Raw genomic sequence first — 19,439 nt, 5'->3', positions numbered from 1 at the left:
GGTTTGGATGTATTGCTTTGAATTTCAAGTGGATAAAGTTTCAACTGAATCTAAATAAGAAATTCTCACACCTACAGAGCAAATGTAGAGTTAATGGTTAAATTTTTCACTCTAGTTTTTCATAAGCCTTGTTGGATAATTTTTAAATATGTTGTACCTAACTGAAAGAGAGGAGCAAAGACTTAAACATTTTAGGCCACATTTTTAAAGGGCCTCCATTGTGAGCATACACCATCTGAGTTATGGCTGCATGCATGCATGCATATTAGGGAACTGCACACTAAAAGTAATTACCCAAGATGTGATCTCAGAGATAGTCACAAACATCAAATGCCTTTAGAAAATATCACATTTTGCTTTTTGACTCTGGACATAAACTATAACAGAATAATCATTATAATAACTAATTGTTAAGCACACCTCTGTGTGATTAGAATAGTATCCTTATAACCATAAAGACTACAGTATGGATATGTCCTTGTGATTCCATAGTTAAGGTTACATTAGAGTTTCTACTCTGTGCTACCCATTGCAGGAGCCCCAGCCATAAGGGCAGGATGGGTTGTGGCCTGGACATTGCTACATCCCAGGTATTCCCTTGTCATGCAAAAACTTAACTTGCACGGGGGCCAAGCTGGCCTTCTGCAGCCCCATTGTAGAGGAAACACAGGCTCCCCCTACACTGGGTTCAGCACTGGTGTAGGGATGAATTCCTCCCAAGGAGCAGCTCTGTTGAGCTAAAAGGTAGTTTAAAACACAGTCACTTTTCAGAGCAGAGCCACACTTTAAAATAACTATGTCCAAAAGCTAATCTTGGGGTGGGCAAATGGGGTACAACATTTTGATTAGCTAATTCTGTGTAATGTAATTAAACTATTACTAAAGAGGAAGAAAAGAATGAAATCAATAGAGGCCAAATTCATCCAAATTCTGTATGGGTTTAATAGCATTACAATAAGGATCAGTTTGGTCTGTTGAGAATATTTTATGCAAAGGAACTTGGAATATAAACATAAGAATGGCCATACTGGGTCAGACCAAAGGTCCATCTAGCCCAGTATCCTGTGTTCCAACAGTGGCCAATGCCAGATGCTTCAGAGGGAATGAACAGAACAGGTAATCAAGTGATCCATCCCGTCACCCATTCCCAGCTTCTGAAAAACTTCACTAGATATAAGAGGAATGAAACTATTAACAAGCCAATATAATAACATAATGATAATATTGTAATTGTTATAAAAACAATGCAACTTTACTTAAAAGATGTGGCTGTGTTTACTGTCTACAGTGTGTGTTAAGTACTGCATTTATGCATAAAACCCTATCCTTTTTTCTGGATAATTGGATGTGGATAATTGTATTTAGAGCACCTTATTCATGTAAGTCAATCGTTAAAATATCAAAGCTGCAGAGACTGAAGGAACAGCAGTTGTTCATCATTCCAGTGACCCAAATGAGATGCAAATCATTTGATAAATGCTTTGGTGTAACTTCTCATCTTCTCTCCAAATATTCTCTTGAGAGATGCATCTTCAACACTAATGCAACAAACATATTAAGAGTGGGATGAGTGTAAGTTTTTGTCTTCATTAATATAAACACTTCAAACATTTTGAAAGCATGGGGACAGCAAAATATGTTCCTACACAGTTGCCATTATTTTCTGAGGTGTCTTTTTTATTGCTTTTGTTTAACATCTTACTATTAATAAATAGAACCTACGTTTATTTTTATATAACCTTGATCAGCCATTTACCTGCCCATGTTCTTACTGGGTATTTTTTTAAACCAACCCTTGGAGTCCCTTAACTCTTTTGTTGGATCAATGATCAGGTACATTCATATATGATTCTGAATACATAAAAAGAAAAGGAGTACTTGTGGCACCTTAGAGACTAACAAATTTATTAGAGCATAAGCTTTCGTGAGCTACAGCTCACTTCATCGGATGCATTTGGTGGAAAAAACAGAGGAGAGATTTATATACACACACACAGAGAACATGAAACAATGGGTTTATCATACACACTGTAAGGAGAGTGATCACTTAAGATAAGCCATCACCAACAGCAGGGGGGGGAAAGGAGGAAAACCTTTCATGGTGACAAGCAGGTAGGCTAATTCCAGCAGTTAACAAGAATATCAGAGGAACAGTGTGGGGTGGGGTGGGAGGGAGAAATACCATGGGGAAATAGTTTTACTTTGTGTAATGACTCATCCATTCCCAGTCTCTATTCAAGCCTAAGTTAATTGTATCCAGTTTGCAAATTAATTCCAATTCAGCAGTCTCTCGTTGGAGTCTGTTTTTGAAGCTTTTTTGTTGAAGTATAGCCACTCTTAGGTCTGTGATCGAGTGACCAGAGAGATTGAAGTGTTCTCCAACTGGTTTTTGAATGTTATAATTCTTGACGTCTGATTTGTGTCCATTCATTCTTTTACGTAGAGACTGTCCAGTTTGGCCAATGTACATGGCAGAGGGGCATTGCTGGCACATGATGGCATATATCACATTGGTAGATGCGCAGGTGAACGAGCCTCTGATAGTGTGGCTGATGTGATTAGGCCCTATGATGGTATCCCCTGAATAGATATGTGGACAGAGTTGGCAACGGGCTTTGTTGCAAGGATAGGTTCCTGGGTTAGTGGTTCTGTTGTGTGGTGTGTGGTTGCTGGTGAGTATTTGCTTCAGATTGGGGGGCTGTCTGTAAGCAAGGACTGGTCTGTCTCCCAAGATCTGAGAGAGCGATGGCTCGTCCTTCAGGATAGGTTGTAGATCCTTGATGATGCGTTGGAGGGGTTTTAGTTGGGGGCTGAAGGTGATGGCTAGTGGCGTTCTGTTGTTTTCTTTGTTGGGCCTGTCCTGTAGTAGGTGACTTCTGGGTACTCTTCTGGCTCTGTCAATCTGTTTCTTCACTTCAGCAGGTGGGTACTGTAGTTGTAGGAATGCATGATAGAGATCTTGTAGGTGTTTGTCTCTGTCTGAGGGGTTGGAGCAAATGCGGTTGTATCGTAGCGCTTGGCTGTAGACAATGGATCGAGTGGTATGATCTGGATGAAAGCTAGAGGCATGTAGGTAGGAATAGCGGTCAGTAGGTTTCCGATATAGGGTGGTGTTTATGTGACCATCGCTTATAATAATAATAATAATAAGCGATGGTCACATAAACACCACCCTATATCGGAAACCTACTGACCGCTATTCCTACCTACATGCCTCTAGCTTTCATCCAGATCATACCACTCGATCCATTGTCTACAGCCAAGCGCTACGATACAACCGCATTTGCTCCAACCCCTCAGACAGAGACAAACACCTACAAGATCTCTATCATGCATTCCTACAACTACAGTACCCACCTGCTGAAGTGAAGAAACAGATTGACAGAGCCAGAAGAGTACCCAGAAGTCACCTACTACAGGACAGGCCCAACAAAGAAAACAACAGAACGCCACTAGCCATCACCTTCAGCCCCCAACTAAAACCCCTCCAACGCATCATCAAGGATCTACAACCTATCCTGAAGGACGAGCCATCGCTCTCTCAGATCTTGGGAGACAGACCAGTCCTTGCTTACAGACAGCCCCCCAATCTGAAGCAAATACTCACCAGCAACCACACACCACACAACAGAACCACTAACCCAGGAACCTATCCTTGCAACAAAGCCCGTTGCCAACTCTGTCCACATATCTATTCAGGGGATACCATCATAGGGCCTAATCACATCAGCCACACTATCAGAGGCTCGTTCACCTGCGCATCTACCAATGTGATATATGCCATCATGTGCCAGCAATGCCCCTCTGCCATGTACATTGGCCAAACTGGACAGTCTCTACGTAAAAGAATGAATGGACACAAATCAGACGTCAAGAATTATAACATTCAAAAACCAGTTGGAGAACACTTCAATCTCTCTGGTCACTCGATCACAGACCTAAGAGTGGCTATACTTCAACAAAAAAGCTTCAAAAACAGACTCCAACGAGAGACTGCTGAATTGGAATTAATTTGCAAACTGGATACAATTAACTTAGGCTTGAATAGAGACTGGGAATGGATGAGTCATTACACAAAGTAAAACTATTTCCCCATGGTATTTCTCCCTCCCACCCCACCCCCCACTGTTCCTCTGATATTCTTGTTAACTGCTGGAATTAGCCTACCTGCTTGTCACCATGAAAGGTTTTCCTCCTTTCCCCCCCCTGCTGTTGGTGATGGCTTATCTTAAGTGATCACTCTCCTTACAGTGTGTATGATAAACCCATTGTTTCATGTTCTCTGTGTGTGTGTATATAAATCTCTCCTCTGTTTTTTCCACCAAATGCATCCGATGAAGTGAGCTGTAGCTCACGAAAGCTTATGCTCTAATAAATTTGTTAGTCTCTAAGGTGCCACAAGTACTCCTTTTCTTTTTGCGAATACAGACTAACACGGCTGCTACTCTGAAATCTGAATACATAGAGTTAGTAAACAGTAACTGAACAAGAAATGAAATTAATAAGCAGTTAAAGAGCGGACACATGCTCAGATTAATTTATAATGTTTTTCACAAATGTACAAATTTTGTAGCAAATATTTACAAAATTTTACAGTGTTCACATAGCTTCATCAGGACTGGCTGCCAATTTTATAATAATGAGGCTATAACAGCATTTAAGGAGGGGCAGAAATACAATCCATTCTGTAATTCTGCGCATGGGGCCTAGCTCTTCTCTTTCTTAACCAAGTTCAAGAGTGGTGTAAGTCTCTCTGTCGCAATGGAATAAGTGTAATTCTTATAGTCAGGAGGATGCATGTGGAGTTTGGGTGTGGCCCTTTATCTGGTAGATAGGCAATGGAAAATTATACAGATCTTGGGGCATTACTGAGGGCCGGGGCATTTGCGTGGCAGTCTAGTGCCCCATACTTTCTGAGCCTACTTGTTCCTCACAGAAGCATGTATTGTTAAATACTTTACATAGCAGTATAACTTTTCATTGCATTTTACAGAGATGAGCCGAAACCCACCCAACCAACCAAACAAAAAAACCATGTCAGCCATTGACTTATAAACAGAGCACATGTGATTAGGAAGCTATTGATAGACACTAAATACAGAACTCCCCAGTGCAGGATTTACACATTCAGTTTGCAGATTAAAACTGTACTTCAGAGTAGCTGTGCCAAATCTGGTGGTGAAGTAAACAGTCAGACTCAGTGACTAAATAAGTTAAAACTGCTCAGAAAACAAGTGTAAGTGGCAACTTCCACCAGTTTGGGTTTTAGTGCAAGTGAAAAATAGGTACAGTATAAATACCCAAGCATGTGGGATTTGAGGAGGTAACAACAAGAAAAGTGACTATTTCAGCTTAGTTTATTTTTCTGTGCCCTCCCATTGAGTCTCCTAGGTATGTAATTTTTACACTGTTTTTCATCTCTGAAGTTGACCTGGCTAATTTAAAGTTAAAAGATAGGAAACAAAGGGCAGGAATAAATGGTTAGTTTTTAGAATGGAGAGAGGTAAATAGTGGTGTCCCTCAGGGGACACTGGGGCTAGTGCTGTTCAACATATTCATAAATGATCTGGAAAAAGGTATAAACAGTGAGGTGGCAAAATTTGCAGACAGTACAAAACTACTCAAGATAGTTAAGTCCAAAACAGACTGGGAAGAGTTACAAAAGGGTCTCAGAAAACTGGGTGTGACAGGGTGGTGAGCAGAAAGCTGCTTAGCCAGCCCTCTGTCATTCCAGCTCCAATTCAGGAGCTGGGTAGATCACCTGGCCCTGATTAGGGAAGCTAGAACAGCTGCTGCCTCATCAGGCTGGGGCTGGATAAAAGCCCCAGAGGAAGGAAGCCAGGAGGAGGAGTCGGAAAGAGGGAAGCTGCAGGAGAGCGAGCGAGCACGCACGCACGCACGCACGCACGCACTGGGCCTCTCTCTCTCTCCTACCGGTGAACTGTAAGAAAGGGACTACCTGTATGGTGGAAAGGTGGTGGAAGCACAGCATATAAATAAAAGCACCAGGTGAGTACTGCAACAAAAGGTCTCTGTGTGACTTTCTCACCCCAGCAGGAGCCAGGAGGGCCCTTCCGGGACCCCGTTACACTGGGTGACTGGGCAACAAAATGGCAGATGAAATTCAGTGTGGATAAATGCAAAATAATGCATGTCGGAAAACATAATGCCAACTATACATCTGAAATAATAGGGTCTATATTAGCTGTTACTACTAAAGAAAGAGATGTTGGAGTCATTGTGGATAGTTCTCTGAAAACATCTGCTAAATGTGCAGTGGCAGTGAAAAAAGCTAACAGAATGTTAGGAACCGTTAGTAAAGGGATAGATAATAAGAAAATATCATTATGTTACTATATAGCCATGGTATGCCCACACCTTGACTAATGCATACAGTTCCAGTTTCTATAAAAAAAGATATATTAGAACTGGAAAAAGTTCAGTGAAAGGCAACAAAAAAATTGGGGATATGGAACAGCTTCCCTATGAGAAGAAGATTTAAAAATCCTGGAACTTTTCATCTTGGAAAAGAGACGACTAAGGGGGAGGGTATGATGGAGGTCACATGGTGTGGAGAAAGGGGAGGGGATGTGATAGAGATCATGAATGGTATGGAGAAAGTGAATAAGTGTTGTTTACGCCGTCTCATAACAAAAATTAGGGGTCACCCAATGAAATTAATAAGCAGCAGATTGAAAACAAACAAAAGGAAGTTCAATGCACAATCCTCCGTGGAACTCATTGCCAAAGGATGTAGTGAAGGCCAAAAATATAACTGGGTTCAAAAAAAGAATTGGATAAGTTAATGGAGGATAGGTCCATCAGTGGTTATGAGCCAAGATGATACGGGATGAAACCCTGTGCTCTGGGAGTGGATGACAGGATGGATCACTGAAATTGCACTGTTCTGTTCATTCCTTCTGAAGCATCTGGATTGGCCACTGTTGGAAGACAGGATACTGGGTTAGATGGACTATTGGTCTGACCCAATATGGCAGTCTTATGTTCTTAAATTGGATCTTTTCTGTTAATCCCTGAGATATTCTTCAATCACTTATTTTCTGATCAGCAAACATCCAGCATGTAATTTACATCCCTGTTTACACCTAAACTAAGTTTACATTACATGTTAATATTTACATCCAGACTTTCATGGGTGATATAGCTGCTTACATCATGTGTGAATCTGACCCATTCTATGCAACTGCTACTGTTCCAGTAGACCAGGGGTTTCCAAACTTGGTTCATGTCTTGTTCAGGGTAAGCCCCTGGTAGGCCGTGAGACACTTTGTTCACCTGAGCGGTGTCTGCAGGTACAGCCGCTTGCAGCTCCCAGTGGCCGCGGTTTGCCATTCCTGGCCAATGGGAGCTGCGGGAAGTGGCACAGACAGGGCCACCACTTCCCACAGCTCCCATTGGCCGGGAACGCAGCCACTGGGAGCTGTGAGCGGCCGTACCTGCAGACGCTCAGGTAAACAAAGCCTCTCGTGGCCCACCAGGGGCTTATCATGAGCAAGCCATGAACCAAGTTTGGGAACCCCTGCAATAGATCCTAGAAATATGCCTTATTTACTGCTTGAAAATGGCACATTTGAATGGAATCTGGGGAGGAGGTAACTGCCTTCCCAAAATAGCAGCTAGTTATTTGATACATAAAGACTTCCTCCTTCACGCTCACTGTCATCAAACGGAGACTGATAGTAGCAGGTAGTCTCTGCTATTTACAATAGTCATACAAAGGTATTATTTAAAAGTTTTCTCTGACTGATCAAAAAGTTGAAAATAACCCCAGGACTAAACATAGCTTTTAATATAGTTTTGTGGTTAGTTTTTTAATGAGATGTACAGCTCTTGCTGTGTTTCTGCTGGACACTATGCATGTTATAGGGCAACCTTTGAAATAATTGGATCTCCTCATGCATAAAGGAAAGGGTTTCCAAAGACTGTTACTGAGTCTCCTCTGTTATCTTCATCCTTATACTGTTGTTTCTCCTCCCGCCACCATCCTCACAAGCATTTCTGAATATTTAGAACTCATATGGGAGATTATGAGGCTATATGACCTTCGAGCTGATCTTGAACGTCAGCCACACACTGATCCATTCCACTGCTGCCTCACTATTTCTGGCTTTTCAATGCCCACTCTGAATTGAGCCGGTCAGGAAATTATTTGGTTCCCCCCAAAAATGGTGATGAAAACGATCATTTCCATTTTTGTTGCAATTTTTCTGTAGAAGGTTTTGGGTTTTTATCAGAAAATCAATTTTTGTTTGTCTTTTGTTGCCCCAAACAAAAACAAAAAAAACTGCTTCAGCTGAAATTGTCCTTTTTTTTTTATTGAAAAAAGTCATGTCGAACATGGACACTTCTCACGGAGAGTTTCCATATTGATAAAGCTATTTTTCACCAAAAAAAATATTTTGAACAAAATATTTCTAACAGCTGTAACTGTGAGTCATAAGAAAACTCCAAAAAGCTCTGACTCATTTTAGAGCAAAATGTTATGTGAGCTCAGTTATTTCGGATAGGTTTTCATCTGCAGAGACATTCTTGCTAGGACACCAAACTGTGGTTCTAAATTCCATTCTGACTTAAGAGGCACTGCACAGGAGGTAAATCAGCTCTAAACAAAGCCCACTGTAAATAAACAAAAGCTCTTTCCTGCTGTTAATTCTGTATACCAAAGTACAAAACACCTTTTTTATTTTTTTTGTAAATTTTTTTGTATTCCTGGTTCTTGTGTTACTATAAAATTCTGTCTGTGATTTGCTATTGTTTTTGTTTTGTCATAGATATGAGGGATAGAAAAGACCCATTGGATCATCTAGTTCATTTCCTTGCCAATACACCTTTCTTTGTCCCTACTGTATATTTGCTAGTGTTTTTGAGTGTTTTTTCCAGTCTAGCATTAAAAGTTCCAAGCAATGGGGCTTCCACCTCTTCCCTGTGGGATGCTGTTGCACAGCCTCATAAGGTATATCTCTCTCTTGAAGTCAATGGGAACTTTGTGTACATACCCCTAGGGGCCACTGAGAGGGGCTATGTCTAAACTGCAAAAAAAAAAAAAAAAACCCTGTGTCTACAGACTCGGGCTCGCACTACAGTGCTAAAAATAGCAGTGTAGATGTACCTGCTCAGGCTTTGAGACCCACCCACCGCACTGGGTTTTAGAGCCCAAACAGGAATATCTATGCTGCTATTTCTAGCACAAGACTGAGTCTGTAGACGTGGGCTCTGAGTCTCACTGCCACAGGTATTTTGCATGTAGAAGTAAGAGTAAATAAAAAAAAATATATACTGCAGGTGCTTGGGGGAAAATATGCATTCATGTGCTCAAACAGATAATTGTGTGCATAAAATATATATGGATAATTGTAGATACTTGGTTTATGGAACAACACACAAACCCTGATTTTTATAAAGCTTCCTGGAGACATCCATAATCTCAAAATCCAAATGTTGGATTAAAAAAATCTGTGTTATACCAATTTTAAAAACTGGTGACCAAACAAATTTTGGATAACTGGGATTTACCCTAGTACCATTCACAAGCCTTTACTCCATCTGGGGGTTGGGCACAGCATGGAAATAACCCCAGAATAAAACTGTGATACACCTGATATTGCATGTTCATATAAACTTAACTTTCCATGGGGGAAAAATTACAAACCCCATTTTTACAGGTGGTTATACTCTCAACGTGATCCTTTGAAAAGTGCCTTCATGTGCTGAATATCTTATATATTTTTCATGCTTGTGATGACTGAGGATAACATACCATATTTTGGGTCAGTCTCTACACTGTTTTGTTTCCTTGTTTATAAATAATTAAGACATTGATTTTCTTTTCTTAGGCAAAGGATCAGGAGTACATCATGCCACAAATTTAAATTGCATGAGAAGCTTTCAGCTTCCGATCTGAAAGGGATATAAAAACTGATATGAAATACTGACAGGAAAGCCTCCTGGGGTAGACTCACTGGCCATAATTTCAAGGTTAATGATGGTAGAAAATGCCTTGTCAGTGCTCAGAGCGGTCTCCATACAAGCACAATACTCTCTACTAGAGGCATGATATTCTGCTTTCATCTCAGCCCTAATGTTTCCTCAGCCTGTCCTTACACTGGATGAATTGCTGCACCTTTACAATTTTCCTTGTTTCGTTAATTAATGCCTTAAAAGCCAGTGGTAGGTGACTCCCTCCTCTGATTTGTCGCATTTTCCAAGTTGGGCAATTAAGTTGGGATTTCAGGCTATGCTGTGCAGAAGAAGTGGAAGGCAAAAGTCACTTTTTGCCTGATTCTGAGCTGCTCTAAGGGCCAAAAGGTGCTTAGTGAAATGTTGTAATATATGGCAGCCTCCTGCTGCTGCTTGTGGACTGCTCTGTAGCCTGGAGCAATCTAGAATCACCATAGTGGTATGCACTATAGAGACACTCCTCTTGTCCCTGGCTCTACCTTCAATATGCCTGCTGCAGCAGGACTTGCAATGGAGGGGCAGCATAGGGCTATCTACGGTGACCCTATGTAGTACCTGCGCCAGGGAAATGCTTCTCTGGTTCCTTGGGGGCTGTTTATGGCCCCATATAGCAACAATGACATGGTGGCATAGAGAGACCGCAGTGGGGTGAGAATCTCGCCACCAGTGCTGCAAGGTTCATTTCCAATTTAAGATCAGAGCATGAAATTTGAGGAAGATTCTAGCCTGTTCCTGTGTTTCAGAGGCATTACGAGGCAATGAGGGGTATACGATGCGATACTTTTTAATGGCCATGTTATCAAAGGTACCTCACCCTATCCTTTGTTAGTGTGCATTATCACTTATTCAGTCATGTAGAATTTACGTGTCCCAGGACCCATTTATGGATGCAAAGAACACAAATGTGTTTACGTGCATAAGTTCAACCATGTGTGTGCACAAGTGATAATACACAAAATGTGTGCTCACACTAATGTGCAAAACTTGTATGCACAAAGTCGCATGCACATAAATGGAGGCCAGGTTTTGAGAATTGTATCCTAAATGTTGTTCAGTTTCCCCAAGAAGTTTTCATTCATAGACATGGAAAAAGTGCCATGTTTTGTAATAAATGGGTAAATTTATGTAATATTTTCAAATGATCTGGGGTGCTGGGAGAGTTGTTTTCCTTTGATCATGGTGAGGTTTTTGATAATCTATAGCAGCATGCAGATAAGGATCTCACTGTATTTTGTAAAGATTGGTAAGCTGAGGCACAGAGAGGTTAAGGCCCAGCTCATCAATGGTATTTAGCTGCCTAACTCCCATTGTTTTCAATGAGAGTTAGGTCCCAAAATACCCTTGAGAAACTAAGCCAAAGTGACTAGCCTAAGATGATCACAGTGAGAAAGTGTCTTGGAGAAGAAGAATTCCTAGCAGGTCTTCTGACATCCTGTCCCAGGCTCTAACTACTTCTTTATGTTAATAGAGGCTCCCTAAAAAACCTGCTGACAACAAGATTAAATTCTTTTTTACTGTCCATTACAGATGTGCATCTACTAGTTACAGTCTATGGTAGGGCACAGCCACCATAGATTTTTTTTTTTAATATATAAATGAACTCACCCATTGGCTCCTAAATGCATGGGAGCTTCTGAGTGCAATATTAATACATTAGTTATAAGCCTGACTTCAGGGTAAGAGAAAATTAAATCTATTAATCAAGGAGTGTGTTTTACCTCACTGAAGGAAACTGCTTTTGTCACAAGGGGATCATACTACCTAGAGAAGGCTCTTACCAATTTGGCAAACAATCATACAAGTTTTACATTTCTGTTTTCTGCAAAGTTTATCTTTTTGCAAAATGAATTAATTTATAGTTAGGGCCCTACCAAATTCACGACTATGAAAAACACGTCATGGACTGTGAAATCTGGTTTCTGCCTATGAAATCTGGTCTCTTGTATGCTTTTACTTTATACTATATAGATTTCATAGGGGGAGACCAGGGTTTCTCAAACTGGGGGTCCTGACCAAAAGGGAGTTGCAGGGGGGGTCACAAGGTTATTTTAGGTGGGTTGCAGCATTGCCACCCTTACTTCTGCGCTGCCTTCAGAATGGTTTGGCCAGAAAGCAGTGGCTGTTGGCTGGGCACCCAGTTCGGAAGGCAGCGCCCTGCCAGTAGCAGCACAGAAGTTAGGGTGGCAATACCATACCATGCCACTGTTACTTCTGCACTACTGCCTTCAGAGCTGGGCAGCAGGAGAGTGGCGGCTGCTGACTGAGGGCCCAGTTCTGCAGGCAGCAGCGCAGAAGTAAGGGTGGCAATACCATACCATGCCATCCTTACTTTTGTGCTGCTGCTGGCAGCAGCTCTGCCTTCAGAACTGGGCTCCTGGCCAGCAGCCACCGCTCACCATTGCCAGCAGCAGTGCAGAAGTAAGGGTAGCAGCACCGCAACCCTCCTACAATAACCTTGTGACCCCGCAGACTCCTTTTTGAGTCAGAGCCCCTACAATTACAACACTGTGAAATTTAACATTTAAATAGCTGAAATCATGAAATTTACTATTTTTAAAATCCTATGACTGTGAATTTGACCAAAATGGACAGTAAATTTGATAGGGCCTGATTTATAGTTTAATTTGATAAAATTATAACATTCATTGCACAACCCTAAATGTTTTTGAGTTGATTTTTTTTTCTTTTTTGGTCCACCTTTAGTACTTCAGTAGTAATAAAGAGAAATGTAAGGTATTGTTGTTAATTATTCAGAATCACTTTCACTTGAGCTCAAACATTTACAAACATTAAGTCTCTCAGTGTCTCCATGAGGCACTATGGTTGCTCTTAAAACTCAATTTTCTCTATCACAGCATCTGAGATCCCACAGTTATTGTAAATGTAGGAAAATTCTGTAGCATCTCAAGATAGCCTGGGTGATACTTGGTAAATATTGATTTTTTTTTTTTAATTTTTTTTTAAGGTCTCAATCAAATCATCCTTATTCAGCAAAACATTTAAACATGTTTCACTTGAAGCAGGTGCTTTGCTGAAGTAGAGCCTTCATGGGAACAACATAGATAGATAGTAGTAGCCACGTTTTCCAGATGAGGAAGTTGAGACACAGGGACGTGAAGTGATTTGTCCTAGGGAAACACAAGTCAGTGGCAGATCTAGAATTAGAGCACTAGTATGCCTGGCTTCTAGCCAGTGCCAAACAGTAATTAATACTATAGCCGAGAAATATAATCCAAGAAGGCTAATATCTAGTCCTTTCCTCTAACATTAGGCTGCCCGCACTGAATTATTATCATAGTATTTCACAGCTGCTCCTGAGAAGGGCTATTTTTCTGCATACAGTATTTTAAAGGAAAATTTTTGGTATCCTACTGTCACTCAATGTCAGAACAATAAATTGATATTTGAAGCTAGAAAGGGCCAAGATGCTTAACTGTAAATTACTTTAACCCTATTAACTTCATTGTGGCTATGCTGATTTCCACCCGCAAGTCTATATTTCTTGGTCAAAGTCTAATCTCTTCTAAAGAAGTAACTTTTCGATGGAATGTAAACAGGGTTACTCTAAGTGGTACTACACTGACATAAAATAAACTTTAACCACAATTCATTAAAAATGTTAAATGTGTTTTTTAAACTGTTCCATTTGGATGGTTTAAGTAAGTATCTGAAAATAAGAGAGAGGCCACTGAAGAGTTGTCATTTTGATTTGAAACAGGCTGCCTAAAGGTCATAAAAAGGAGCATCAAGGTTAAAACTACATTTTGTCTACTGCACAAGCTGAAGGAAGCTTCCCAGCTAAAATATCTCTAATACTATGTTCCATCCCTAGTATATGTTTTCTTGTTTTATATATTTGATTTGCAACCAAATGCTGACACAGCTCCACTTGGGTTTTTCAGTCTTACAACATTTATGCAGGTTTCAGAGTAGCAGCCGTGTTAGTCTGTATTCGCAAAAAGAAAAGGAGTACTTGTGGCTCCTTAGAGACTAGCAAATTTATTTGAGCATAAGCTTTCGTGAGCTACAGCTCACTTCATCGGATGCATTTGGTGGAAAATACAGAGGGGAGATTGATATACACACAGATTTATGCAGGCAGCACAACAGCAGCATGCTTCATTGCCACAGTTTGAGGGTTTTTTTTTTTTTTAATTCTCCCCACTTTCTAAAGAAGAATGTTGAAGTGGTATTTAATTTTTCAGTCTGTGGACCTCCAAGAATAAATAACTTTTCCAACAAAATAATTATTCAATTATTGCATTGACCTGCTTCAAATTGTCTTTCTAAACAAATAGTGAGCCCCGCACTGCACTTAAAAAAAACTATCTAAAATGTGGAATATAATCATTTTTTTATGATAAAAAGGAAAAAAAATTGTAGATATATTATGTTGTCTGGGTGGGGTGAGCACAGACTCCTCCCCCTTTCAATAAGGGGTTCATAATTGTATTAAGTTCATTTATATTACATGCATGTGTGCGCACACATGAATTCACTTGAATTAGTTAGTTCTTGGACTGTGTGGAGAGTTTTTAAGGAATTTTGCTTATTTTTTTTTAAAAAGAAAGCTCATAAATCAGTCCTGGTACTATTAATTATGTATCTGCTCTTGTAACAGAAAACTGTTCTGCTTTCCCATCCCTTGGGTGACCCATTTTCACCTTACCTAGGTGGATTTTTAACACTGAATTGCTGAGACCTCAAAATTATCAAAGGGCTGACATCATGCCATACCCAAATCCTATTCCTGCTTCTGCATCCCTTTCAGATTTGTCTGGATTACCATTTGTGGACCTGTTGTTTTAACTCCAGATCATTTCCAATTACTAATAATACAAGTTCACTAGGGCTTGTCAACACAGCACGGCAAAGTGCTCTAAAGGGTTGTGATCTGTAAAGCACTCTAACTGCCCCATGTAAACCCTGCCAGCATGCTGTAAAAGGTACCTAGTTTGCATTAACCTAGGTACCTTTTAGAGCATGCCAACAGGGTCTCCGCAGGGCAGTTAGAGTGCTTTACAGATCACACCCCTCTAGAGCGCTTTGTCACATCGTGTGGACTTTATAGGGCTGTAAATGCTCATCTACACATAGCAAACATATTTCAAGACACAAACATTTGTGGAGTGTCTGGACTAGCATTTATTGTTGGTTAATTTGCATTGATTCACAACAGGACTTAAAACAAGATCCTGGAATGCAGATTTAAAAGAATTTATCTAACTACAAACTCTTACTCCATTTCAGAGATCCCTGAAGATCCACGAATCGCAGAAGAATATTATAATGATGTGTTTGATTCTTGTTCAGAAACAAGTGAAGAGGAGGAGCAGAGTGAGAAGGAGGAGAATATGGAAGTATCACAAACTGTCTCTAAAACAAATCAACAGGTATACATGCTTCTTTGTGTAAATAGCATATTTGCAGGTGCTAATTTTTCCAGTTAAAATAGCAAATAGTAAAATACCAAAGTGTCTAATCCTGAGAGGTTAAGCAGCTTTAATTCCCACTGACTTTGAGAACTATGGGTGTTTGGTGCCTCTTGAAATCATTGGGGGGGGGGGTGAGTGAGAGAGTGAGTGAGAGACTGCTGCATCACTTCAACAATAGGGGTAAAATTTCCAAAGGTGTCTTCAGGACTTAGGTGTCTGAGAATAAAATTTTCAAAAATGTCATGGGCACTTAGGAGCCCAAGTCTCATTGAAAGTGAATGGGCTGTAGACTCCTAAATTCCTAAGTCACTTCTGAAAGTGAGTTTTAGCTTCCTGAGTCTCTTAGGAGCTTTTGAAAATTTTACACTAGACCTTCAACCTATGTGTTGTATGCATTTGAATTATAGTATCTGTTTTTAATTTCAGTTGCAAGCTCTTGATGGGACTGTGACTTTTTACATTTTTATGGAACCAAACATACTGCTACGGCTAAACAAATTATAAATAACTTCTAACTAAATGATTGCCCCAAACTGTAATTTTTCTTCTTAAGACACAAATAAGGTTGCTTGCTATTTAGTAGGGAAATGTAGTAAGGAAATATAACTGCCTTTTTCACACTGTGTTAGGGAATCAGGAATCTATGCCATCAGTTAAACTTGGGTTTAATATGTACAAAAAAACAGTTTTACTTCTGATCTGGAAATGTCCAAGTATTAAACAGAAACCAAGCTACCATTTAAATTAAACACAAGAAAGTGATGGGTTTCAATTGTGTTTTCCTGCAGAGAAAGTTTTAAACAAGAAATTGTCTTAAAAAAACTTACTGGAAATCAAAATAGACTGTGAAAGACTATGAAAACAGCACTTGATCAGATAGATATGTCCCTTCAAAAAGATGAAGCTCCTTCCCACATTGTTTTTACTACAGATGTATGAACATTCAGAAGCAGTATGTGTATCCTGTTAAAGCTGCCGGGCAGTGATCTTACAAAGTAATAATTAGTCAATCAAAAATCAGTGGAATATGTCAGGGAATGCTTTTGATGTGATTGTTCAGGATCTGTAGTCTGCAGGGGCTACGTAGACTGAATCTAACAGTGGTGCATAAGCCACTCACTGCTTGAAAAATCCTTCATAATGTACTCCCAAAAATACACTATTGCTCACTTTCATAGCCCTTATTGTATTTTTCTTCTTAGCGCTACGCTTTAAATTTTCATTTTACTTTCATTCACGATGTCAGAGAGTTCTATCATAAAGTATCAGTCAATAGTGGTTTTGAACATGAAGACTGCTCCTTAGAATTAACAAAAGACAGCAGATATAAATAGAGTTCTTAATAATGCAGAATAAATTAGGTATTGGCAGTCAGATTTAGACAGAGTGACATTTAATCATTCTTTGGTGATTCACAAGTCAATGACGAGCTAGTATTGGGGCTTCAGAGAAATGTTTAATTGACACCCCTTGTCAGAATCTGATCCCTCATCTACATACGCCTATTTGTTTTCCCCTACAGTGCACACGCACAGATTCTGTTAACATTATGGAAAGATGTGTGTGCATAATGAGAAGAGAGCACACCCTGTAATATCCACTTTTTTAGCACTGCCTTTGTCAAAGAAGAAACTCTTTTTCTTTGGTTTCCCCCCTATATCAGCATCCTTGTTGTGACAGAGGCTGATCCTGTTTCAGAATATTGTTAATACAATCAATCTTTCACTTTTCAGGGGGGAAAACACTGAATTTTAAATTTTCCATTTTACAAGTGAAGAATTGGGAACTGGGCCTGATCCAAAGCCCACTGAGGTTAATGAGAGTGTTTCTATTGACTTCACTTTGGACTTTGGGTCACAACCCAATATAAGTAAAACTAAAATCTTTTTGGTAGAATCTGCCTTATTGGTAAATTTCAGGGACTGCTTCTGCTCCCGTTGATTTTAATGGCAAAACTCCAATTGACTTCCGTGGGAGTACGATTGGACCCTTAATGTGGAGTGAAGCCCTTTTGATATATCATTCATACCCTTCCTTCCTCAAAATAACCTGAAAAAATACAACCACCAGTGAAGTGGTTTGGGGGTGTGTTTTTAAATGTGTTGTACTGTGTTACCTGTGAACTCCTGCAGAGCCTTCATTCTGTAAGAAGTTTACCTTCATAGTAGTAGTAGTGGTGGTATGTTCAATGAATCCTTGATTACATGCATGGGGCACAACTCCATTTCACCTAAGGGAGTAGGATATGCAGAGGAGCTCTGCATCTTGGCTGCCATTTGGGATGGGTTCAGTGTCCCAAACCTCTGCTTAATTCTCCTGCCCAAAGCCAGTTTACTCAGGTTTTGTGCAGGGGAGAGGGAAGATTTAACCTTTAATGAATTTGACAATTACTTTTCCAGGCTTCTGGCTCCCTGATGATCTTATACATGTATTTGTTCAAGGAACACTGATTTTCTAATTGCATGAGAGCTAACAAGGACAAATAGCAGGGGAATCTGAAAACTTTCTTTAAAAATCATCAGCAAAAAAAGTTGCTGTTCAATAAAAGTTCCATGTTGGCTTTAATTTAGCTGAAGCGATAATAGACACACTCCATTTCAGTTGATTATCTTGCTTCTTATGCTTGCTTTTGGTGCTAATGCTAATATAGGACTTGTCTTCGATGATTTGGTAAGGCAAAAGTCTAGTTAATTCTATACATTAGCTTCCTATTTTGAATGCCTATTTTGAATGTCTGCTTAGACTCCAGAGCCAGGTCAGCAGCTGCTGTAAATTGCTATACCTGTGTGAGCTTCATCAGAGCTGTGCTGAATTATACCAGTGAGAATTGGACTCAAGATATCTGAGATACAGTAATAAACTTGACTTTGTTGTTCTGCATATAAAAACCCATGCAGTATGTTTTAATATGCCAATAAACCAGACGTGGTAGACTATGGGTGTTGGCAGACTGCTGTTGTCAACCCAAGAAGTGCCCCATTAGGTTCCTAATGCATGTCTTGGCCTAGACTGTTGCTGTTAGAATACGATTCTTTACTTTTACATTTAACTTGTCTATGCATTCGTCCAGGATAGCTTCTATGCATGGAAGAGCCCTTCCATGTTTATTTGCAAAGCCCCTTACTGCTCCTTATTTAGGGCTTTGCCTTCTCAGCAAAATAGGTGTATTTTTTACATTGAGGTAACTATCTTGATGTAAAATCTGAGTAGAGACAAGACACAGGTAGTTTTACTTCAGTGTAGCTAACTGAAATCAACCATATACCTCTCCCCCACACTCTGCTAATTAAGATTGACCTTGACTACCTACATGGAGGTAAAAACTACAGTGCCTTTGATTCACCAGGATTTTAAAAACACACCATTTTTGCAAGGAAGACATAGCTCCAAAGGGTACGTCTATACAGGGATAAAAGACCAATGGTACTGCCACATATTGCAGGGTTCAGGGTCCAGGGCTAAAAATTACTGTGTAGCCATTCAGGCTCAGACTGCTGCCCAAGCTCTGGGGCCCTCCACCCTCACTGTGTCCTAGAGCTTGGACTCCAGCCTGAGGCCAAATGTCTACACAGCAATTTTTCAGCCCCGGACCCTGAGCCATGTGAGCTTGAGTCAAGTGACCCAGGCCAAGTGTGGTTTTTTTTTTTTAATCCTTGTGTTGACTTACCCTAAGTCTCTCTTGAAGATCTGTTGTGAGGTCTACAGAAAACGTGCTACCTGATAATGACATGCTAGAGGATCCATTTGGGAATAGTTAACATAATCTCATATAGGTCATGCCTAGCCCCTTACCCAGCTATCAATCTGTCTGTCTTTAGAGTGTCCATTCCTTGGGGACTTCTTTTCACTGTTGGTGCTACTGGAAATACAAAATAATTATGTAAAAACTCAATTTGTGGGGACAGTGAGGAAGGAGAAGTCAGGCACTGTATCCTTCCACTAGTTCCTAGTAGACAGAGAAAACAAGGAGACAGTTATAAACACTTCCCCCTGCAATTTTGAATATATTCCTTGTGTGTTAATTTT

General features: G+C 40.1%; 1 protein-coding gene across 6 annotated transcripts in view; it reads left to right on the top strand.

Annotated features, from left to right (window-relative positions):
• Positions 1-19,439, top strand: part of NEK11 (NIMA related kinase 11) — a 169,716-nt gene that overhangs the window by 99,357 nt on the left and 50,920 nt on the right. For all 6 annotated transcript variants that reach the window (XM_043508953.1, XM_038393222.2, XM_038393223.2 and 3 more), the window contains exon 13: positions 15,229-15,371. In XM_043508953.1, the coding sequence (XP_043364888.1) occupies positions 15,229-15,371 (143 nt within the window). The remainder of the gene's footprint in view (positions 1-15,228; positions 15,372-19,439) is intronic.

This window comes from Dermochelys coriacea, chromosome 2, assembly GCF_009764565.3.
Source record: "Dermochelys coriacea isolate rDerCor1 chromosome 2, rDerCor1.pri.v4, whole genome shotgun sequence".
NCBI lineage: Eukaryota > Metazoa > Chordata > Testudines > Dermochelyidae > Dermochelys > Dermochelys coriacea.
Note: the sequence above shows the minus strand (reverse complement) of the source record. Positions and strands in the feature narration are given on the sequence as shown.